At 37.7% G+C, this 25,769-nt stretch overlaps 1 protein-coding gene across 2 annotated transcripts in view; it reads left to right on the plus strand.

Annotated features, from left to right (window-relative positions):
- The window catches only part of ACMSD (aminocarboxymuconate semialdehyde decarboxylase), a 69,364-nt gene that overhangs the window by 36,624 nt on the left and 6,971 nt on the right, over positions 1-25,769 (plus strand). For both annotated transcript variants that reach the window (XM_021695878.1, XM_021695879.1), the window contains 3 exons: positions 2,055-2,148; positions 5,093-5,188; positions 6,363-6,535. In XM_021695878.1, coding sequence (XP_021551553.1) covers positions 2,055-2,148; positions 5,093-5,188; positions 6,363-6,535 — 363 coding nt within the window. The remainder of the gene's footprint in view (positions 1-2,054; positions 2,149-5,092; positions 5,189-6,362; positions 6,536-25,769) is intronic.

Consider the following 25,769-nt stretch of genomic DNA (forward strand, 5'->3'; position numbering starts at 1 on the left):
TAGCCTCTGCCTTAGTTTCTTTCTCTGTAAAATAAGGGTAATAAAAATGCTCATCTCAGAAGGTATTACGCTAAGTGAAATAAGTCAGAGATAGACAAATAAATACCACATGATTTCACTTATATGTGGAATCTAAAAGAAAAATAAACAGACAAAAACAGTAATAGACCCAATAAACACAGAGAACAAACCAGTGGCTGCCAGGAGGAAGGGGGTGGGGGATGGGCAAAATGGGTAAAGCGGAGTGGGAGATACTTGGCTTCCGGTTATGGAATACATAAGGCATGAGGATGAAAGGTCCGGCATAGGGAATAAAATGAGTATTATAATCGTGTTGTATGGTGACGAATGATAGTTACCCTTGTGTGAGCGCAGTGTAAGGTACAGAGCTGTCAAATCACCATGTTGTACACCTGAAAGTAATGTAATATTGTGTGTCAACTATACTTCAATTTTAAAAAGTGCTCATCTTATAAAGGATTAAACTAGTTAGCAATTGTAAAATTCTTGTAACAGCTTTGGCATATGGTAAGTTCTCAGTTAATGTGAGTTATCGTGATTTTGAGAGTTTAAGTGACTTCTTTTTGTGTTCTCTACAATGCCTCACATACAAAAAGGATCTGTGCACCATCAGAGGTGCAGAGAATAAAGTTTTATCCTAATAAGGAGTCAAATCCCACTGAGATACCATGATTTTGGGCTTTTGTCAAGCTCAGCCCATCCCAAGAAGTTGACCCAGCCTGCATCCATTATCAGAAACTAATTAGCTCCTCTCCCTTCTGCCCCCAGAACCTGAGGAAATTAGAAGTCCATTCTTCAATCTACCCTTTGTCTGCCACTTCCAGAACCCCTGTTGTCCAAGAATTGCATCTCCATTTTAAAAATGCTTATGTCCAGGGGCGCCTGGGTGCCTCAGTCAGTTAAGTGTCAGGGTCTTGATTTCAGCTCAGGTCATGATCTCAGGGTCGTGAGATCAAATCCTGCATCAGGCTCAGTGCTGGGCATGGAGCCTGCTTAGGATTCTCTCTCTCCTTCTACCCCTCCCCCTACCCTCCCCACCCCCCGCTAGTGCAAGCTCTCTCTCTTCTTAAAAAAATTAATTAAAAAAAAATTAAAATGCTTACGTCCAGAACTCACATTGCACCAGCCTATTTAGCCCACGTATTTATATGTAAAGGTAGGATGAATCATTCCAGCACCTCAATATATTTGGAAAAGAAATGAGCTAAGGAAATCTGTTTTGAACCTTGTTAAGCACTCATACCCAATGCCCGTTGAGGGAACTTTTTAAAATTAAACATTTTGTTGAATAAAGGTCATTCCATCCAGATAGGATTTCCATTTCCCAGAAGGCCCTGGAATAGGTTTGCCCATGACATTCGTCTCAGTACCTGCCTGGCTGAGGCACTGAGAGCTCTTGACTTTCTGAAGTCATCTCATTCACAACAGACTGTCCAGGGACTCAGATGGGCTCCTGAGGCTTTGTGAGTACCTGTAGACCCCCAGAAATTCCTAGTTGGTGTTGGGCTCTGTGTGGCTGATGGCTTGGGTCAGGCCAGCCTGCTCCAGTCCAGTCACGAGCCCCTGGCCCCAGCCATCACTTGTTCACTTTCACATCCTCAGGTTTCCAAGCGGGGGAAGCAAGGGAACACTCTAGCCCTGACTCTAACAATCTTCCTGAAAGAATGAATCAAGTAGCAACCAGCAGGGGAAACTTCCCTTGCATTTGAGGTATGGGATCAGTCCTTGAGCATTTTGCTGTCAGCTAAAACATGTGAATGATGGATGTTTCCTGTGACTTGTATTAAATTCATCGACCTCCATGGTGAATCCACCAACCCCCTTGTTAATTCTAAATGGCCTTCTTATTTTCTAAGCAGGAGCAGAATTTCTCAATGCCTCTTTTATATAGATTAAGAAACAACTTCAAAAATATTTTAGCTTCTTTATTCAGATCAATATAGACCCAGAGAAAAAGTTTCCCTAAAATAGTACCCTATATTTGCTGGCTCATCCAAATAACACACACTCTCTCTCTCATTGCTTCTTTAAAGGTGGCTGAAAAGCTGAACTGTTCCCTATTTGTGCACCCCTGGGACATGCAGATGGATGGACGGATGGCCAAATACTGGCTCCCCTGGCTTGTAGGTTTGTGTCAGCTTGGCATCTGGAAAAGAGGATCAAGCCTTTGGTTTTTTTCCCAATTATTTCTGGAACCCTACTATGTCAAAAAGAGAAAGTAGGAATAATTAACAGGATTGTGAATTACTGAGCTCTTGGATAAATGCTATATATATTACCTTAATTTTAATCATATCCACACAAAACTCTATGAGGTTGACATTATAATAACCATTTTATAGGGAAGAAACTGAGTCTCTGAGTGGTTAGATAAGCTGTCCAAGTCACACAATTAATAAGTGAAAATGGAATTCACACAAATCTGACTGACTCCAAAGCTACCTCACTATACAGACTCCCAAAAAGGCTCCAAAAATAAGTAATAATGCCTGCCTAATAGATTTTTTTAAAGAACCAGCAAGAGTATCAGCTCTTCGGTGCCTGGGTGGCTCAGTCAGTTAAGCGTCTGCCTTCAGCTCAGGTCATGATCCCAGGGTCCTGGGATCGAGCCCCACGTCAGGCTCTTTGCTCAGCAAGGAGGAGACTGCTTCTCCCTTTCTGCCTGCCACTCCCCCTGCTTGTGCTCTCTCTCAGTCAAATAAATAAATAAAATCGTTAAAAAAAAAAAAAAAAGGAGTATCAGCTCTTAAAATGAGAACGCTGGAGTTACAAGTAGAAGGTCAACTTCCACCACCCTAGATTGCAGATGACCCAGGCTTTCAGTTTTCCTCTTATCTGCTCCTTTCTGCTGCTCTTTGTTCCTGCAACCATTCATTCATGGTTCCACATGAAAGTAAGGGAGAGGGGAAGAGGAGACCTCTGCTTGGCCTATCCAATCTCCTTATTATCCCCGATAACGAGAAATGGAGACAGGCGGCAGTTCTGTGGCCACAAGTAAAAAGTGCAGCTAATAGTGGGTTTCCCAGATGAACAGCCTTGGATTTTCTTTAAAGAGGCCATTATCCATTCTCTCCTCAGCCCAATTAGTACAAGTAATGATAAAGTAACCAACATGAAGAATTAAATGGAGCAGTATATTGGAAGTGAGAAAACTGAATTTCAGTTGCAGCTAGTCTCTAGTTCTCTGTATAACCTGTGGCAAATCACTTCACCTTCTCAGGCCCATTTCTCATGTGTAAAATGGGAGAGCTGGTCCTGCCTTATCTTTCTGCTCTGACATTTTGTGGCTCTCTGATTGCTTTTGGAGACCAACGTATTTAGTAAGGCAGCTTCCTACCCATCCTCCACCAAATTTTGAGCAACAATTAGCAGGAAGAGACAATCTAAGAGGCACCAGTACTGTCCAGCTCCAAAGAAAATCTCATCTTAATTCAGACAACACTTTGATTAGTCCCACAAACTTATTTATAATTTCCCACATGAAAAACAGAGAAGAAAACGTGCATAAAGAGCCATTTCATTATTCATTTATGCAACACACATATATTGGTCCTCTCCAGCACGCCAGGCCCTGTACCAGACACTGAGGATATTGACATGGACAAAACCTCTGCCCTCCTGAAGCCAATGTTCTGGTTAGAAGAAAGAGATGACAAACAGATCATAAACAAACAAACAGGCTAATTTCAGAATTCTATTCTGGACACAAAAGTGGTCATTAGCAGATTGGAGGATTCCCAGCAAGGGAAGGACATGATACAACGGACACTGTAAATATCCCACTTTGGCTCCTGTATGGAGAATGGATTATGTAACTATGGTCCAAGTAACTAATGGAGAGCAGAATCACAGGACCAAAAGGAAGGGAGGCTGTCCATCCCCCTGCCTTCAGGAAGCTCTGCCCACAAACCACTCCCAGATAGATAGGAATCTATCGTGCTTCCAGAATTCCCAAAAGGCCGGGGAGCCAGAGGCATCTCTGTCCATAGAGCAATGACAGGCTTGGGGCAGGATGAGCATCTGGTAAAGCCCCATTTGGCAGCCAGAGAGTAAGTCTTCCCCTGAAGGTACAGGCTTACCTGTGGAGCCCCCAAAGATTTCTTGATCACAGTCTGAAAAGCAGTTGCCTGGAAATGTAACCCAGACTAACTCCGTGGGGGTGAAGGCATCAGGCATGAAACAGCCGCTTCTTCTAGGGGCACAAAGCACTTGAAACAACTCATCTTAATCCAGTTATTTTTGACCTCATCTCTAAGAAGCACAAAGATTTGGCAGGAATCATTATTTTTTTTAAATATTTTTATTTATTTATTTGACAGAGAGAGACAGTGAGAGAGGGAACACAAGCAGGGGGAGTGGGAGAGGGAGAAGCAGGCTTCCCGCCGAGCAGGGAGCCCGATGCAGGGCTCGATCCCAGGACCCTGGGATCATGACCTGAGCCAAAGGCAGACGCTTAACAACTGAGCAACCCGGGTACCCCAGGAATTATAATTTTTGTTAATATTTACTGAGTACCAAGTGGCAAGAACAAACGCATCCTACAGATGAGGAAGCTGAGGCACAGGGAAGCAACTAATATTTGTTGAGCACCTCTAATGAGAGTTTCTGGCCAGGACCTTTCCCAACATCATCATTTTCAAGGCTCCACAATAGTCTTGCAAGATGGGCAACAGAATCCCCATTTTACAGGTGAAGAACATAGGCTCAGGGACGTTAAATAATTTGTCGAAGGCCAGGAAGCCGAAAATTAGAAGAGTTAGGGTTCAACCCAGACTCACTGTACTCTGCTTGCCCCACCACATCCAAACTGAAGTGAGGAATTGGGACAAAAGCTAGATCCTCTGGCTCCTTGATTCTGTTGTCCACTAGATGACTCCACCTGCAAGTGGCAAATAGGACGTTTCCGATGGTCTGTTTGCCAAAGTAATGGCTTGTAGACAACCAAGCCATGCTGGGACAGAGGGACCTCACATTTCTCAGCAAGCTGCCATTCCCCCAACCACTAGTATCACTGAGCTTCTTCCTGCTTGAGATAACAAGCCCTGCACCCTGTGACTGTTTCCTCTTTTAGGAATGCCAGCAGAGACCACCACCGCCATCTGCTCCATGATCATGGGAGGAGTGTTTGAGAAATTTCCCAAACTGAAAGTGTGTTTTGCACATGGAGGTAAGGCCCTATCTGCATTACTCAGCTCAGTCTACCATAACAAAATACCATAGACTCAGTGGCTTAAACAACAGAACTTAATTTTTACACAGTTCTGGAGGCTAGAAGTACAAGATCAAAGTGCCTGCAGGGTTGGTTTCTGGTGAGACCGGTCTTCCTGGATTGTAGAAGGCCACTTTCTCACTATGCATGTGATGTGTCATTTTGGATGCGTACAGAAATGACCTGAAGGAACAGGAGCTGATCTAAGGGAATTAGCCAGCCATGTGGATTATCTGGGATTTCCCTGGTGTATATAATGGTTCTCTGGCAATACACACTCTGTGTTGAAGGAGGCTCTGGGGAGGACCTCCTGTGCAAACAAATCTAATCCTAAATCTCACTGTCCCTCTCCTTTTTCCTATCAGATTAAAGTCCCATCTTATAACCTCATTTAACCTTAAATTACCTCCTTAATTACCCTGTCTCCAAATACAGTTAGATTGGGGATTAGGGCTTCAACATAAGAATTTTGGAGGGACCTCATAATTCAGTCCATAACATGCCTACAGCCCTCATTCTAGTCATAAAGTATATGATGGTGGGGGACCAAATTCCATTTTTGTGGACAAGGCTAGTTTGCTTGGCGTAGTTTTTGTTTAATTTTGCTTTGTTTTTGTTTAAATTCCTCTAGTCAGACTACAAGCTCTCCAATTTGCAAAAGTCCCTACCATTCTCTATTATTTACAAATAGGTCTATTTCATTCATTTACATTTCCTGCTTGGTCCCTGCAAGTAATTGAGTTTCTGACTCTTGGGCACACACACATACCACCAGGACCACCACTTTTGATGGTTGCATGCATGGCAATACATTTTATGGATATGCCATCATTATGTAGATATTTCCCAGTTGATAGGCTGCCTCTGTATTTTGCTATTATAAGCACACTACATTTGAAAACCTTGACCACATATCTTTACACACTTGTATTCTTTCTTTAGGATAAATTCCTCAAACATGAATTTATAGATGAGTTCATATCACTTGTTCTGAGTCATCTCCCAGCATTTGGGACACAATAAATCCTTTGTAAATACTGGACTATAGTAACTCCTCTTTGCATACAACATGAGGATTGAAAAATATCCTTTTCAATTGACACTAGCCCTCACTAACGGGTTTTACTTGCAGGTGGTGCCTTCCCTTTTACAGTCGGAAGAATCTCCCATGGATTCAACATGCGCCCAGATCTGTGTGCCCAGGACAATCCAACCAACCCAAAGAAATACCTTGGTTCCTTTTACACAGACTCCTTGGTTCATGATCCTCTGGCACTCAAGCTGTTAACAGATGTCATAGGAAAGGTAAATTGGGTCTGCCATGTGGATGGCTTATGGGGAGCAAAGTATAGGATCAGCAACCAGTTACATGGCCTCTCTCCAAAAAGGGGATGGAAGAAAAGGCATTAGAAGAAAGGAGAGGGACAGTGAGATTTAGGATTAGATTTGCTTGCACAGGAGATCCTCTCCAGAGCCTCCCTCAACACAGTGTGTACTGTCAGGCAACCATTATATACACCAGGGAAATCCCAGATAACCCGCATGGCTGGGTAATTCCCTTAGGTCAGCTCTGTTCCTTAGGGTCATTTCTGTAGCCACCCAAAATGACACGTTGCAATATGGTAAGCACGAAAAGAGATACCAGTTTTGAAGTCAAATTAACCTGTGTTAAAATCTTGGCTCTACCTCTTACTAATTGGGTAAATTATGAACCCAACTGTCCTCATCCATTAAATGAAAATTGGAACATTAAAGGAGGAAATGACACTTGACAGGGAGGCAGGGGAAGATGATGAAGGGTCTGTATACCACCTGAAATTTTTTTCTGGAATAATACGGTATGGTCTTCATTTTGAAAACAATTCTCTCATTTAGTCCAAAAAGACCAACATAGTATTACTTTAAACTTCACAAGAGAGAGTCTTCCCTTTGTTGTCATCTGCTCGCAGATCTCCTCGTTGGTGGCATTTCTACTTTTAAGTCCTTTTTGAAAATGCTAACTCTGCAAGTTACACCATTTTTAGGGCAAAGTCCAGTCTGAATCAGTGAAAAGTCTGAAATATATACTATTTCAATTCCCTCATATTATTTACAAATATCTATAGAAGGTTTCCAAATTTTCAAAGAAAAAAAAAAAAACCTTGAGGATTTCTTTAAAAATGAGGACATATTTAAAGATTTGCAATGTGGTACTTGGATTGAGAGTAGACTCTAAGGTATTTAAAATCTTGTCCAGAAGAAAAAGAGGTCCATCATTTCAAAGCTGCAAGTTCTCCATCTCCAGAATGGAGACTTCATCTTACTTTAAAGCTGTTTCTCTGGCTTAAGAAACTCACTAGAATATAAATGTTAAACATTCTGGTTTGGTAATAAATTATATAGTTGAGCTGTGCTTCTGGGCCTTCTAGCTTTTATGTTGTTCCTGCCAAAATGGGTGGTTAGCAGTGGGTTGTGAATGTTGATGATTATTGGTTTGGACACAGGGGTGATGGGGAAGAAATTACAAAAAGGAGAAACTGGAAGAGACTGTGGGTGACTGCGACTTTGAGTAATGGAGGAGGCGGTGTGGGGAAGTGGTGTGGAATTGGGGAAAGAGTCATCCTGATGACCTCCCATCAAACCTAGTACCCCTGGTATTCTTAGAAATGGTAAAATCAGGAGAAAATGCCCCTGGCAAATACAACACACCTCTTATGAGGGATACCTACCATTAGCAGTGAGGGATTCTATCAGCATCAGACAACACTCAGGGCAATACATATTGCCAGGGGGTCAGAGCAAAAGAGGAAGAACATGGTAAATGGCTTGTGGTACTAGCAGACAGACTAGTTAGTGAGCACATGTGAGCACCACCCCTTTTAGCAACCCCCAGAAAAACTGAGAGGGCACTTTGCAAAGTTAGTGGTGCTCAGAATTTACATTCAAACTATGAAGGCTTGAGCCACTATAATTTGGGCATCAAAAGCAAATGCAACCTCATTTTATGTGACCTCACTGTCTGGTGAATCCAGGACACAGAAGCAATATATATCAATAATTTGGATTCTCTCTAAAACATTAATGCTTCTTCATTCTGGTTATATTCACATTAACAAATCCTCTCAAAAACAACCCCCAAACTAAAATGGCTGAGGAAAGTCCTAGCATGACAGCCAGACAAGAGAGAATCATTAGAACTGTAAAGGGAGGTCTCCAGGAGAGAAAAAATGGAACTGATGGATCATTTCACAGGTCTGTGAGTTTGAAATGTTGATTACCAGGCATTCAACAGATCTGTTGATGTACTAGGAACAAACAAGCAATATGTACATAGAAAATTAAGCAAATGAAAGGAAAGGAAATCATTAACTCCAAGAAAACAAACACCCATATGAGGACAGATAATCATTGTACATTACTTGACTCAGCAGTGAACAATATTTATAGTCGTAATAGTGTAAATACTAAGTACTAGTTTAAGTGAAAATTCTAATTCTTTTGGGAAAATGGAGGAGAGAAGTTGGGGTAACGAAGAAATTCTCAAGGATCATAATGAGAAGTCAGTAAATACTCTCTAAAGCTAATAAATCAAGAACAGAATAAGGTAATTATATAGAACAATGAGGGTAATTATCAGAAGATGCAAGTTAAAATAGTGAAAGTGGCTTCCTCGAAAGATAAGAGTTAGGAAAGATATTTTAGTGATATTTGATTATTTAACTATGTATAGGCATTACTTTGATAAATAAAAATTTACATAATACCCTAGGAGTAAATGAATATATAGAAAGAATTTACAGAGAAAAATAAATAGAATAATAAACATTTAGAGAAGAAAGTATATATACCAAAACTATTTATTGAGCCCCTATCTCGAAAACACTGTGCTAAATGAAGGACTTAAATTACATAATCTCTGACAGGTATGAGTTGATATCTCATTGTAATTTTGATTTGAATTTCCCTGATGATCAGTGATATTGAGCATCTTTTCATGTGTCTGTTGGCCATCTGGATGTCTTCTTTGGAAAAATGTCTATTCATGTCTTCTGCCCATTTTTTTAAGTGGATTATTCATTTTTGGGGTGTTGAGTTTTATAAGTTCTTTATATATTTTGGATAATCTTTATCAGATATGTCATTTGCAAATACCTTCTCCCAGCCCTTTTAGTTTTGTTGATTGTTTCTTTCGCTGTGCAGAAGAAGCTTTTATTCTGATATAGTCCCAGTAGTTTATTTTTACTTTCGTTTCCCTTGCCTCAGGAGACATATCTAAAAAAAAAGACATATCTAGAAAAAAAGACAGAGGGTGAGGGCACCTGGCTGGCTCAGGTGATAAAGCATGTGACTCTTGATCTTGGGGTCATGAGCTCAACCCCACACTGGGCATGGAAACTACTTTAAAAAATTAATTTAATTTAATTTAATTTAATTTAAAAGTTGCTACAGCCAATGTCAAAGAAGTTACTGCCTATGCTCTCCTCTAAGATTTCTATGGTTTCAGGTCTCACATTTAGGTCTTTAATCCATTTTGAGTTCATTATTGTGTATGGTGTAAGAAAGTGGTCTAGTTTCATTCTTTTGCATCTTGCTGTCAGTTTTCCCAACACCATTTGTTGAAGACTGTCTTTTCCCCACTGGATATTCTTTCCTGCTTTTTAATTGACCATATAGTTGTGAGTTCATTTCTGGGTTTTCTATTCTGTTCTGTTGATCTATGTGTCTACTTTTGTGCCACTACCATACTGTTCTGATCACTACAGCTTTGTAATATACCTTGAAGTCCAGAAATTGTGATGCCTCCAGCTTTGCTTTTCTTTTTCAAGGTTGTTTTGGCTATTCAGGATCTTTTGCGGTTCCATACAAATTTTAAGATTGTTTATTCTAGTTCTGTGAAAAATGCTATTGGTAGTCTGATAGGGATTGCATTAAATGTGTAGATTGCTTTGGGCAGTAGAGACATTTTAACAATATTTATTCTTCCAATCCATGAACATGGAAAGACACTGTTGTGTCATCTTCAGTTTCTTTGATCATTGTTCTATAGTTTTCAGACTACAGGTCTTTCACCTTTTTGGTTAGGTTTATTCCTAGGTATCTTATTGTTTTGGTACAATTGTAAAGGAGATTGATTCCTTAATTTCTTTCTGCTGCTTCATTATTAGTTTAATTTAATTTAATTTAAAAGTTGCTACAGCCAATATCATAGAAATGCAACAGATTTCTATACACTGATTTTGTATCCTGTGACTGTACTGAATTCGTGTATCAGTTCAGTGGAGTCTCTCAGGTTCTCTATATAGAGTATCATGTCATCTGCAAAAAGTGAAAGTCTTACTTCTCCCTTGCTGATTTGGATGCCTTTTATTTCTTTGTGTTGTCTGATTGCTGTGACTAGAACTTCCAGTACTATGTTAAATAACTGTTGAGATTAGACACCCCTGGCCTGTTTCTAACCATAGAGGAAAAGCTCTAAGTTTTTCCCCAATGAGGATGATGTTACCTGTGGGTTTTTCATATATGGCCTTTATTATGTTGAGATAAGTTTCCTCTAAACCTACTTTGTTGAGTGAGCGTTTTTATCATGAATGAATGTTGTACTTTATCAAATGTTTTTTCTACATCTATTGAAATGATCATACAGTTCTTATCCTTCCTCTAACTGATATAATGTATCACATTGATTGATTTGTGAATATTGAACACTTGCATGCCAGGAATAAATCCCACTTGATCATGGTGAATGATTTTTTTAATGTATTTTTGGATTCAGTTTGCTAGTATTTTATTGAGAATTTTTGCACCCATGTTCATCAGGAATATAGGCTTGTAGTTCTCTTCTAGTGGAGTCTTTATCTGGTTTTGGTATCAGGATAATGCTGGCTTCATAAAATGAATTTGGAAGTTTTCCTTCCTTTTCTATTTTTTGGAATAGTTTGAGAAGAATAGGTATTAACTCTTCTTTAAATGTTTGGTAGAATTCACCTGTGAAGCTATCTGGCCCTGGACTTTTGTTTTTTGGGAATTTTTTGATTATTGATTCCATTTCTTTGCTGGTTATCAGTCTGTTCGAGTTTTCTATTTCTTTTCTTTTCTTTCTTTTTTTTTTTTTTTTGAGTTTTCTATTTCTTTCTGTTTCAGCTTTGGTAGGTATTATGTTTCTAGGAATTTATCCATTTCTTATAGGTTGTCCAATTTGTTGGCAAATAGTTTTTCATAAAATTCTCTTATAATTATTTGTATTTCTGTGATATTGGTTGTTATTTCTCCTCTCATTTGTGATTTTATTTATTTGGGTCCTTTCTCTGTTCTTTTTGATAAGTCTGGTTAGGGGTTTATTAATTTTACTGATTTTTTTCAAAGAACCAGCTCCTGGTTTCACTGACCTGCTTTTTTTTTTTTTTTTTTTTTTAGGTTTCTATTTCATTTATTTCTGCTCTAATCTTTATTATTTCCTTCCTTTTACTGGCTTTAGGCTTCATTTGTTGTTCTTTTTCTAGCCCCTCTAGGTGTAAGGTTAAGTAGTTTGAGATTTTTCTTGCTTCTTGAGGTAGGCCTGTATTGCTATATACTTCCCTCTTAGGACAGCTTTTGCTGTATCCCAAAGGTTTTGGACTGTTGTGTTTTCATTTTCATTTGTTTCCATGTATTTTTTTATTTCTTCTTTGATTTCCTGTTTGGCCCATTAATTGTTTAGTAGCATGTTATTTAACCTCCATATATTTGTGGTCTTTCCAGATTTCTTCTTGTGGTTGACCTCTCATTTCACGGCATTATAGTCAGAAAAGGTGCATGGTATGACTTCAATCTTTTTGTATTTGTTGAGGTCTGATTTGTGACCTAGTATGTGATCTATTCTGGAGAATGTTCCATGTGTACTTGAAAATAATGTGTGTTCCACTGTTTTAGGATGGAATATTCTGAATATATGTTAAGTTCATCTGATCCAGTGTGTCAGTCAAAGCCATTGTTTGTTGATTTTCTGTTTAGATGATCTGTTCTTTGATATAAGTGGAGTGTTAAAATCCCCTACTATTATTGTGTTATTATCAGTTAGTTCCTTTATGTTTCTTATTGTTTTATAACTTGGGTGGTCCCATGTTGGGTGCATAAATATTCTTGTTGGACAATCCAACAAGAAGTTATATCTTCTTGTTGGATTGTCCCCTTTATTATTTTATAGTGCCCTTCTTTGTCTCCTGTTACAGTCTTTATTTTGTAGTCTAGTTTCTCTGATACAAGTATTACTACTCTGGCTTTCTTTTGACATCCATTTGCATGATAAATGTTTCTCCATCCCCTCACTTTCAATCTGCAGGTGTCTTAAGGACCAAAATGAGTCTCATAGTCAGTTTATAGATGGGTCTGGTTTCTTTATTCATTCTGACACCCTATGTGTATTGATTGGAGCATTTAGTCCTTTTACATTCAATGTAATTATTGATAGACATATATTTATTGCCATTTTATTACTTGTTTTGTGGTTGTTGCTAAATATTTTCTCTGATCTTTTGTTGTCTTTCTCTCTTTCATGGTTTGCTGATTTTCTTTAGTGATGTATTTGGATTTATTTCTGTTTATTCTTTCCATGTTTATTAGTGGTTTTAATATATGGTTACCATTAGTGTGTATATAACCTCTTCTGCAAATAGCAGTCTATATTAAGTTGATAGTTGCTTAAGTTTGAACCCATTCTCTTCTTGTTATTATATTTTATAAATTTTTTGTGTGTGTGAGTTCCTTGACTGATTTTTATATAAATATTCATTTTTACTGCTTTTGTGTTTCCTGCCTTTATACTGCTACTTTTGATCTCTCCTTTCCACTCAGAGTCCCCTTTAATATTCTTTCAGGGCTAGTTTGTGGTCATGAAATCCTTTAGTTTTTGTTTTTCTGGGAAATTCTTTATCTCTCCTTCTATTCTGAATGATAGCCTTGCTGGATACAGTACCCTTAGCTGCAAATTTTTCCCATTCAGCACTTTGAATATATCATGCCACTCCCTTCTGGCTTCCAAAGTTTCTTTTGAAAAATATCCAGCTAGCCTTATGGGTTTTCCCTTGTAAGTTAATGACTTCTTTTGTCTCACTGCTTTTAAGATCTTTTTTCTTTATCACTATATTTTGCAAATTTAATTACAATATGTCTTGGTATTGGCCTGCTTTTGTTGATTTTGATGGGAGTTCTCTGTACTTCCTGGATCTGGATGTCTGTTTCCTTCCCCAGAAGTTTTCAGCTATTATTTCTTCAAATAAATTTTCTGCCCCATTTTCTCTCTTCTTCTTCTTCTGGGACTCCTATAAGATAAATGTTATTACATTTGAATGACTTACTGAGTTCCCTAAGTCTATTCTCATTTTGCATAGTTCTTCCTTCTCTCTTTTGTTCAGCTTCACTGCTTTCCATTACCTTGTCTTCTAGGTCATTAATTTGTTCCTCTGCTTCTTCCAGCCCCCTGTTCATTGCATCTTGGATGTTTCTAATCTCCTTAGAGATTATTATTAAGTCACTCATCCCTCTCACCCTCAGGTTCCTCAACTGTAAAATGGAAATGACAACCATGCAGAATTGATGTGAGGAATTGGGATAATGCTATGTCAAAGTACTATACAAATGTCAGCAATTTATATCACCTATTCTAGTGCTTTACAAATAGTAGGTATGGAGTTAATGTTTGTTTAACTGAGTTTGTATAATGGTTTTGTGAGTATAAGGCTAATCTTACTGTGCATTGATTTAATTAAACCAGGCTCCTTCTCTAGGAAATTATGTCCAAGGGAACAAACTGAATTCTTGGTAAATTACAATTTTTGTAGCAAGCTACATTATAATAGAGTTATGTTGTATTTACTGCATATGCTACTAATGAAATTGGCTAATGAGAAGACAGCTAATTGTTCCTTTTCTAGAAGACAAATGAACTCTTTTCTACTATTTGAATTTATTTAGTAAACCACATCTTTCAGTGTTCACAGCATTTCCTGAAAATGTGAAAAAGTTAATACATCCCAGCAGGTGAGCAGTTTATTTCTTTTCCCTGGCAGGAATATTAATCACTATTATTATCATCTCAGTAAGTCTTTGACCTCATAGGGAATGTGTTTTGCCAGCTTTGGGGAGGGAAACATATGTTGGGGGAGAGTGCTGATGATGAGAAATCAATCAGGATTATCCACTGTCTAACAAAGAAAGCCAGTGTCTGGGTAGACGGTATAACTTCAGGATCCCAGAAGAAGCAGCCATGGTAACTAAAAGGCCCACCATTAGAATTATTCCTTTGGGTTTACAGAGTCTTTAGAAAGGCCCTAATAAAATGTAGATGTTGTCAAATGTTACATTAGCACAGATATCCTTAAAAATTGGTTCATGATTATGGTGGATCCTAAGGGAATAAAATCCTACATCACAGACAAGAAGACAGAAGAAAGTTCTAGCTTTTGGAAGGCCAGAATCAGGTATGCTATTTGGGAACCTGAGATATCACAAGAGCTTAGGTTCCCCTGAGAGCTTCAAAATAGGGCAGCAATCATCCACGTCCATATCCTATGCCTCCTTAGCCAGGATTCTCTATGTAATCCCTTTAAAATACAATCAATTTGCAGTTATGAGACAAAAGGTGGTAAAAAATAGCATACAAAAAGTATTTTTAACTCAAGAAATATTTACTAAGCTTCTATCAAGTGGAGACTGTTATTAAGCAATGGAGAATGCAACCTTCATCATACAGGACCATACTTTAAGGATTCTCATCTCCCCACCTCTTCCCTACTACTATCTCTTCTCCCACCGAACAAGAAATCTCATTAACAAGAACTTCACTCCCAGTTCTTTTATGCCTACTTCATTCTCCCTTATGAAATTCCTAACAAGTTAGAAATGGTCAGAAACTTACCAGAAAGTATCAATAAAAGGTATACAGATAGATATAGGGTATGAAAAATTAACAAACCAGAGATTATCACAAGCAGATAATTAACCTCCTGTAGAGAGGAACTGTGAACAATAGCTACTAAATAATAAAATTTATTATTAATATAATATATATTATAATAATATATATTATATATATATATATATATATATATATATATATATATATAATAAAAATTGAATATTGCCAAACCATGAGTTTGGAGTTTGGCAAAAGGCATCCACAATCAAGTTAGCAAGGAGAACAAGGAAGTATCTTAACCAGGAAGGATAAAATGCAGAGGAGTGGTTTTCACTTCTGTTTTAAAATCCTTTGCTCTCTTCATATTAAAATGGAACAGACACATTCCCCCCTTAAAATGTATTTATATCCAAGAAGGCCATAATACTGAGAATGGAAGAATTCCTGACTAGAAAGCAAAATAAATTTCTAAATCTCAATTTCATGTTAATGTAGTTAACAAATGTAATATAGCATGGGACTTTTTTAAAATTATGTTGTGTTTTGGAACTGTAAACAGCTTTAGCAAGAGGAGCAGAAATAAGAACAAATGAAGCTCCAGTGAATACAAAGCAGGCATTCAGAACAAGATCAGCTGTTGGCACAGATGTGAGTAGATATAAGTTTGGGCCTTTAGGGCTTCTATAAGCAGGTGTATTTGCTTGGTTTTTTACAGTAATGAATATAAGAATCTAGAAATAGAGTTGTTAGTCCATCATGGCCTTCCTCTAACTTTATTATACATTCTCCCATATCATTTCATGTGAATGTATTCATAAAACCTAGGAAAATTCTTTTTTTTTTCCTGGTAGAAATTCAAAGTGTCATTTATTCTTACAGGAGCTCAAATTTAGCATATTTAAAATATATTTAGGCAGTAGCTCTTTCTGCCCATGGGTCCTGTCCCTGTGCTTTAATAAACCACCATTTTGTGCCAAAAAATAAAAATAAAATAAAATATTTTAATATTTCAGGGCTAGTAACAATCAGACGACTTCCCTCTTTCATATATTCAAGTATTCATTCCTTCAAAATATAAAGCCACTCTCAGATTGATTATAAGCATATGTCAGAGTTTTATTTCAAACTTGTTTTAAAAAAAGAGGCCTTCTGAAAAGTCCAACTCAAAGAATCTATCTTGGCAGAGATATTTTATAGGGAAAAAGTTGGTTAGACAGTTATTGTTGACTGGATTTAAAAAAGAAGACAACTATCCAGTTAAGGATTATTGGTTAAAAGTCTTAGACTAGTTTGAAGACTAATAGTCAATGAAAGGGGTGCCCTAGAAATTCTTTGCTCAATAAGTCTATCCAAAAAATTAGCCAAATATTTTATCAAGCATGCTAAACTATGTTTGGTGACAAATGTTAACTAAATTTATTGTGGTGATCATTTTGTAATATATGCAAGTATCAAACCATTATGTCGTATACCTGAAACTAACATAATGCTATATATCAATTATACCTCACTTTAAAAAGAAAAAGAATGCTCATTATTCCCCAGGAAGAGCAGATAGTCATATTAGACCACAAAGTTCTGCCCTAGTTCAGCTTTAGGACAACTTTTTTTTTCACATTTACTGGAGACATTTTATTCCATGCTAAGAAATTTGGGTTTCACCTTCTGGACAACAGGAAATTATTAAAGGATTTTAAGATCATGTGGCATGATCAGATTTTTATTTAAAACAGCATTCTCTCCAGTGTTAGATATTGATTAAAATGGATGAGACTGAAATCAGTTAGAAAACTATAGTAGCAGTCCAATTTAATTCAATAAACATCCACTCTATACCAAGCGTTTGCTTAGTGCTGGAGACAGTTTTTGTCCCACTTCTTAGCTGAGTTGAGGAAATGGAGACACAAGTCTAGCTCCACCACATACTAGCTGTACAGCTCTAAGCAAGTTAGTTATCATCTTTGCTTCCTTGTCTGTTGAATGGGGATAATGATAGGACCCATCTCATAGAAAGGCTGTGAGAATGAGTTAATGAATGCAAATGGCTTATAACAGCATCTCACACATGGTAAGCAATCAATAAATGTTAGATATTATTATTATTATAAGGGGTTATCTAACAGCAATGTAAGAAGTGCTGTGAATAAAAGTATCTATAGGGTGCTTTAGGGATACAGAGGTCACACTTGGCTGAGTGAAGGGATGGTAAGAGCCTGAGTTGAGGGAAGAACTGAGGAAGTAGAGAGGAAGTGATGGGTGCAAGAAATGATACAGTGACAGAATCCAAAGAGCTCAGTGACCCATGAAATGCTGGGGTGACAGAGCAGAAGGAGTCCAACGTGATTCCCAGGTTTCCAGCTTCGGCAATTGGGTGAAAAGTAATGCCATCAACCTAAAGGAAAAACAGGTTTGGGTTCATGCTCTATCAAGTAATGATGCACAGGTCATTAGAATTTGTGAAATTACCTAATTAATACCCAAGATACAATTCCCAGTTAACAGTGGCAAAAAGGTCATACAAATCTTATCAGAGTTGTTACTTAACATCCTCAACTGGACACAGTCATTATTATGGAAGGCACATTAAAATCCTAAACTCGGGGGGCGCCTGGGTGGCTCAGTTGGTTAAGTGACTGCCTTCAGCTCAGGTCATGATCCCAGGGTTCTGGGATCGAGCCCTGCATCGGGCTCTCTGCTCAGCCGGAAGCCTGCTTCTTCCTCTCCCACTCCCCCTGCTTGTGTTCCCTCTCACACTGTCTCTCTCTCTCTCTCTCCCTGTCAATTAAATAAATAAATAAAATCTTAAAAAAAAAAATCCTGAACTCGGTTACAGTATAAATCTAATTAATTGCTCAAGTTTAAGTATTTTCTAAATGTCCCCACACTGTTGGCCCAATGTCTATGACTTATTAACTCAGATGAATACAATGTAGGTTAATTGAGGCCAAGAATATGAGTTAGTTCAGTGGTTCTCAACCCTGCTTGTGCATTAGAATCATCTGGGAGCTTTATATTTTTTTTTAAAGATTTTATTTATCTGCCAGAGAGAGACAGCACAAATTGGGGGGGGGGGAGTGGCAGGCAGAGCCGGCAGAGGGAAAAGCAGGCTCCCTGCTGAGCAAGGAGCCCGATGCAGGACTCGATCCCAGGACCCTGGGATCATGACCTGAGCTGAAGGCAGATGCTTAACCGACTGAGCCACCCAGGCATCCCAGCATCTGGGGAGCTTTAAAGAAATGCTAATGTTACTAGGCCCCACACCTAGATATGATGATTTAATTGATTTGGGGTAGATTCTGGGGTATTTTTTCAAAGCTCCCCAAGTGATATTAATATACAAGTAGCGTGGAAAAACTGGGTTAGCATCAGTATGAATTTATAATCTATGGTCACAAGGAACCTTAGAAATACTCTAGTTTTAGAACTTTGTTTTTAATCCATGGAAACTATGGTCAACAAAGTCTTGTGTAAACAAGTAAAATAGAGAAAAGCAGAGTTGTTCTAATTAGGCAGTAGAGGCTGGGAGGGAAGCTTTATCTGATAGGCCTCCACCTCGCCCCTGTCCCATCTCTCTTATATAACCTTCACTGATGCTGCTCCCCGTCCTCCAGTCCCCAAGAATTCTCCATATAATAGTTTAAAAAATCTTGACAACTAAAAAAAAAAAAAAGTCATTCTCTCATTCATGAAATATTTTTAAGCTCTAACAACATGACTGGGGCTGATATATGGGAACACTTCATATTTTCGAGTGGAAAACAGACAAATGACAAGTGTATATACAAGAAAATATGAGGAAATTCATCTTGCACTCTCTCTGTCAAAGAAATAAAAATAAAATCTTAAAAAAAAAAAAAAAAGCAGAGGGCGCCTGGGTGGCTCAGTCATTGAGCGTCTGCCTTTGGCTCGGGTCATGATCTCAGGGTCCTGGGATTGAGTCCCGCATTGGGCTTCCTGCTCGGTGGGAAGCCTGCTTCTCCGAACTCTCCCACCCCTGCGCTTATGTTCCCTCTCTCACTGTGTCTCTCTTTCTCAAATAAATAAATAAAATCTCTAAAAAAAAAAAAAAAAAAAAAAAGCAGATAGAAATGACAAAGAGCCAAAATCAAAGAACAGAACCAACATAAACAATAAAGAAAACTGATAAATCAAAGTTTGGGTGTTTGGTGGTGCCTGGCTGGTTCTGTTGAGAAAGCATGCAACTCTTGATCTTGGGGTCATAAGTTCAGCCCCACATTGGATGTAGAGCTTACTTTTAAAAAAATTGTGTTTGTTTGGGTTTTTTTTTTTTTTTAAGATTTTATTTATTTATTTGAGAGAGAGAGAGAGAGAGAGAAAGCACAAGCAAAGGGAGGAACAGAGGGAGAGTGAGAAGCTGATTCCCCACTGAGCAGGGAGCCCAACATGGCCCTGGGATCATTATGTGAGCTGAAGGCAGATGCTTAACAGACTGAGCCAGCCAGTCACCCCCAAAATTGGGTTTTTTCTTAAGAGATTAGTAAAATAAACTCCTATAAAGACCGATCAAGAAACAAAAAAAAAGAGAGAGAGAGAGAGCACAGATTACTAACATCAGGACTAAAAGTGGGATAAAACCACAGATCATACAGACATTAAAAGGATATTAAAAGAATATTATGAACAATCTTAGGCCACTAAATTTTACAAATTAAATGGACAAATTTTTTGAAATATATAATTTACCAAAATTGTAATATGTATTAAAGGAAACTGAATTTTGTTTTCAAAAACCTTTCTACTAAGGAAACTACAGGCCCAATTAGTTTTCCTTGTAAATTCTATCAAACATTTAAGGAAGAAATAATACCAATCCTATACAAACACTTCCAGAAAAATAGAGAAGGAAACAATTCCCAACTCATTTCATAGGGCCAGAATGACCCTAATACCAAAACCTAAAAAGACTACATAAGAAAATAAAATTACAGATCACTATCCCTCCATAATAAGATGCATAATCCTTAACAATTATTAGTAAATCACAGGGGCCTGACTGGCTCAGTTGGTTAAGTGTCCAACTCTTGATTTCAGCTCAGTTCGTGATCTCAGGGTCATGCGATCAAGCCCCGTGCCTCATGCTCCGCACTGGGCACAGAGCCTACTTAAGACTCTCGCTCCCCCTCTTCCTCCACCCTTCCCCCTCTCTAAAATATATATATATGTATATATATACATATATATGTAAATCAAATTCAGCAATAATTTAAAAATAATACCTCATGAACAAGCAGGGTTTATTTTAAGAATGCAAGATTGGCTTAACTTTTTAAAATCGATGTAATTCACCATATTCATGGAATAAACAGTATGATTATTTCATAGATGAAGAAAAAATATGACAAAATTAATTACTCATTCTTTTTTTTTTTAAAGATTTTATTTATTTATTTGAGCCAGAGAGAATGAGAGAGAGAGAGAGAGAGAGAGAGAGAGCGTAGGGTCAGAGGGAGAAGCAGGCTCCCTGCCGAGCAGGGAGCCCGATGCGGGACTCGATCCCGGGTCTCCAGGATCATGACCTGAGCCGAAGGCAGTCGCTTAACCAACTGAGCCACCCAGGCGCCCCTAATTACTCATTCTTGATTTAAAAAAAAAAAACTCACAACATAAGGAATAGGAACGAATGTCCTCAATTTGATAAAGAGCATGATCAAAAAACTTAGAGCTCTCACCATACATAATGGTAAAATAAACACTTTCTCCCTAAGATAGGGAAAGAGGAAAAGATGTCCACACTCACCCCTTCTAATCAACATTGTACTAGAGATCCTAGTCAGTACAAGAAGATGAAAAAAGAAATAAAAGGCATACAGACTGGTGAAAGAAGTAAATTGTCTTTGTTAGCAAATGACATGATTGTCTATGTGGAAATTTTTAAAGACCCTACAAAGTAACTACTAGAACTAATAAGTGAATTTAGCAAGATTGAGGACATGGGGGCAATTTTTTTTTTAAGTAGGCTCCATGCCCAGTGTGAAGCCCAATGTGGGGCTTGAACTCACAACCCTGAGATCAAGACCTGAACTGAGATCAAGAGTTGGATGCTTCACCAACTGAACCACACAGGTACCCCCATTAGGGCAATTTTTAAAAAATCAATTGTTTTTCTGTATACTAAAAGCAAACAACTGCAAAATAAAACTTCAAAACAATTCAATTTGCAATAGCGTTAAAAACCACAAAATCTACAGAAATAAACTTAACAAATGATATGCTAGACCTTTACATTGAATGCTATAAAATATGACTGAGAGCAATTTTTTAAAACCTAAATAGGGTGCCTGGGTGGCTCAGTTGGTTAAGCGACTGCCTTGGGCTCAGGTCATGATCCTGGAGTCCCTGGATTGAGTCCTGCATCGGGATCCCTGCTCGGCAGGGAGTCTGCTTCTCCCTCTAACCCTCCCCCCTCTCATGTGCTCTCTCTCTCATTCTGTCTCTCAAATAAACAAAATCTTAAAAATAAATAAATAAATAAATAAATAAAAACTAAATAAATGGAAAGATATACAGTGTTTAAGAATCCAAAAACTCAATATTAAGATGCCAATTCTCTCAAAATTAATCTATACATTCAATGTAATCCAAGCTGAGTCCAATATATATAGGGATATACAAAGGACCAGAAAGCCAAAATAATTTAGAAAAAGAAAAGTAAAATTGGAGACTTGCACTAACTGACTTAAGAGCTACTATAAAGCTATAGCAGTCAACACAATGTGGTGTTGACATAAGGTCAGGCAAATAGATTGATGTAATAGACTATAAGAGTGCAGAAATAGTCTCACTTTTATATGATCAATTCATTTCTGACAAATGTACAAAAACAACTAAATGGGGAAAGGAAAGCTATCTCACAAATGGGACTGGCACGAGTAGATATTCATATGGGGGGGGGGGAATGAAATTTGACTTTACCTCACACCATAAACAAAACTTAATTTGAGAAGGATCATACACCTAAGCATAAAGCTGAAACTATAAGGCTCCAAGAAAAAAATATAGAAGAATATCTCTTTAACATGGTAGCCAACAAAAATTTGTTGGGCAGGACACAGAAAACAGTAAACATTTTTTAAAAAGACAAGTTAAACTTCATCAAATTAAATACTTTATCTCATCATAAGAAAAATTAAGTGAAAAGGCAAGCCACGGAATGGTGGAAATATTCATAAAATATATGTATGACAATGGACTTACATCCAAAATAAAGAACTACTACAACTCAATAATAAAAAAACAAATGATCCAATTTAAAATGGACAAAAGACTTCAATAGCCATTCTGCAAAAGATGTACAACTAGCCAATAAACATGTTTAAAGATACCAAGGGAAACGGGTGAAAGTGGTCAAAAGATCCAAACATCCAGTTGTAAGATAAGTTCTGGGGATGTAATGTACAGCATGGTAACTATAGCTAACAATACTGTACTGTGTATTTGAAAGTTGCTAAGAGAGTGGGGCGCCTGGGTGGCTCAGTTGGTTAACTGTCTGCCTTCGGCTCAGGTCATGATCCCAGGGTTCTGGGATCGAGCCCCGGGTCGGGCTCCCTGCTCAGTGGGAAGCCTGCTTCTCCCTCTCCCTCTTTCTGCTGCTCCCCTTGCTTGTGCTCTCTCGCTCTGTCAGATGAATAAATAAAATTAAAAAAAAAAAAAAGAAAGAAAGCTGCTAAGAGAGTAGATCTTACAAGTTCTCATCATAGGAAAAAATATTTGTAACTATGTGAGGTGATATACGTTAAGTAAACTTACAGTGGTAATCATTTTGCAATACATACATATGTCAAATTATTATGTTGTACACCTTAAACTAATACAATGTTCCATGTTAATTGATCTCAGTAAGACTTGAAAGAAAAGAACAAACCAAAAGGAAATATGCTCTTCAAAATGGTAAAAATAAGTAAATAAATAAAGACACTCCACATCATTAGTTCACCAGGGAAATGCAGTATGAGAAACTACCACACATCACTAGAGTGCTAAAAAGAAAGAGACTGAAAACTGCCTGGCAAAAGATACGACACAACAAAACTTCAATATATTGCTAACAGAACAGACTTCTACATACTCCTATGATCTTTTACTCCTAGGTATTGATCCAAGAGAAATGAACACATATATCCACAAAAAGACTTTATAAGAATGCTCATTGCAGCTGTATTCAAAATAGCCAAAAACCAGAAACAATCTTAAATGAAGGGCCATGCGAGAACTTTCTGGGGTGACTAACCTTAACACACTTAATGGTGAACTGTAAGGTTTTGCTCTCACCACTTCTATTCAATATTGCACTGGAGATTCTAGCTAGGGCAATTAGGGAAGAAAAATAAAAGCCATCCAGATTGGAAAGGAAGAAGCAAAATTATTTCAGGTGACACAAACTTATATATAGAAAGTCCCAAAGAACCCACAAATAAACTAATAATTAAACAGATTCAGCAAGGTTGTAGGTAACAGATAAATATATAAAAATTAACTGTATTTCAGGGGCGCGTGAGTGGCACAGTTAAAGCTTCCAACTCTTGGTTTTGGCTCAGGTCTGATCTTGGAGTCGTGGGATCAAGCCCTGCATTGGGCTCCGCACTCAGCAGAGTCTACTTGAGTTTCTCTCTCCCTTTACCTCTGCCCCTCCCCCGCTTTCTCTCAAATAAATAAATGTTTAAAAAAACTGTATTTCAGTACACTGGTAATGAATAATTCATAAATGAAATTAAGGAAACAATTCCATTTACAATAGTATCAAAAAGAATGAAATACTTAGGAATAAATCCAACTGAAGAAGTGCCAGACTTGGGCACTAAACTATAAAACATTGCTGAAGAAAACTAAAGGAGACCTAAATAAATGAAAAGACATCCCATGTTCATTAAGGAGTGCACTTGTGATGAGCACCAGGTGATGCATAGAAGTGCTGAATCACTATACTGTACACCTGAAACTAATATTATACTATAAGATAACTAACTGGAATTTAAATAAAAACTTAAAAAAGAGAAAAAAAGACATCCCATGTTCATTGATTGGAAAACTCAATAATGTTAAATGGCAATAGCCCCCACATTGACCTACAGATTCAATGCAATCCCTACCAAAAATCCAGGGGCCTTTTTTTTTTTTTTGCAGGAATTGACAAGCCGATCCTAAAATTCATATATAAAAGCAATGGACCCAGAATAACCAAAACAATGTGAAAAAGAGGGACAAAGTTGAAGGGCTCACACTTCCAATTTCCAAAACACTCTACACAGCTACAGTAGTCAAAACTGTGTAGTACTAGCATAAGGAGAGACATTTTGAACAGAGGTGCCAATACAATTAAATGAGGAAAGAATAGTCTTTTGAACATATAACACTGAAACAACTGGATATCCACATGCAAAAAAATTAAGTTGTACCCCTTACTTACACCCTACATAAAAATAAACTCCAACAGATCAAATACTTAAATGGAAAAGCTAAAACTACAAACCTTATAAGAAAATATAGTTGTAAATCTTTGTGACCTTGAACTAGGCAATAATTTCTTTTTTTTTAAGATTTTATTTATTCATCTGAGAGAGAGACAGAGAGACAGATAGCGAGAGAGAGCATGAGTGGGGAGGAGAGGGAGAAGCAGGCTCCCCGCCAAGCAGGGCTTGATCCCAGGACCCTGGGATCATGACCTGAGCCAAAGGCAGACAGATGCTCAACGAGCTGAGCCACCCAGGTGCCTCTAGGCAATAATTTCTTAAATGTGACACCAAAACTATAAGCAACCAAAGGGAAAAATTAGATAAATTAGACTTCATCAAAATTAAAAATTTTTGTACTTCAAATATGTCTAGTAAAATGAAAAGACAACCCACAGAATGAAGAAAATATTTATAAATATATATCTGATAAATCTCTAATATTCAGAAATATTGAAAAATTCTTACAACTCAACTATAAAAAGAAAATATAGGGGCTTGAATCGACACAAAGGATCAGAATAGATATTTCTACAAAGACATAAAAATGGCAACAAACACATGAAAAGACATTCAGCATAATTAGTCATTAGAGAAGTGCAAATCAAAACCACAGAGAGATACTACTTTATTCCTACTATGATGGCTTTAATCAAAAAGATGGACAATAACAAGTATTGATGAGGATTTGGAGAAATTGGAACCCTCACGCATTTCTGGTGGGAATGATGCAACCACTGTGGGAATGATGCAACCACTGTGAAAACTAGCTCCTCAAAATGTTAAACGTGGACTTACCATATGACCCAGCAATTCCACTCCTAAGTGTATATCCAAGAGAAGTGAAAACATGCTCAGGTAAAAACTTATACAAAAATGTTCAGACCACTAGAGGGTATTATGCTAAGCGAAATAAGTCAACCAAAGAAAAACAATTATCATGATTTCACTCATATGCAGAATTTAAGAAACAAAACAGAGGATCATAGGGGAAGGGAGGGAAAAATAAAATAAGCCAAAATCAGAGAGGGAGACAAACCATAAGAGCCTCTTAACTATAGAAAACAAACTGAGGGTTGCTGGAGGGGATGTGGGTGGGGGGATGGGGTAACTGGATGGTGGACATTAAGGAGGGCACGTGATGTAATGAGCACTGGATGTTATATACAACTGATGAATCACTGAACTCTACCTCTGAAAC

The sequence above is a fragment of the Neomonachus schauinslandi genome, chromosome 3, assembly GCF_002201575.2.
Source record: "Neomonachus schauinslandi chromosome 3, ASM220157v2, whole genome shotgun sequence".
Taxonomy (NCBI): Eukaryota; Metazoa; Chordata; class Mammalia; order Carnivora; family Phocidae; genus Neomonachus; species Neomonachus schauinslandi.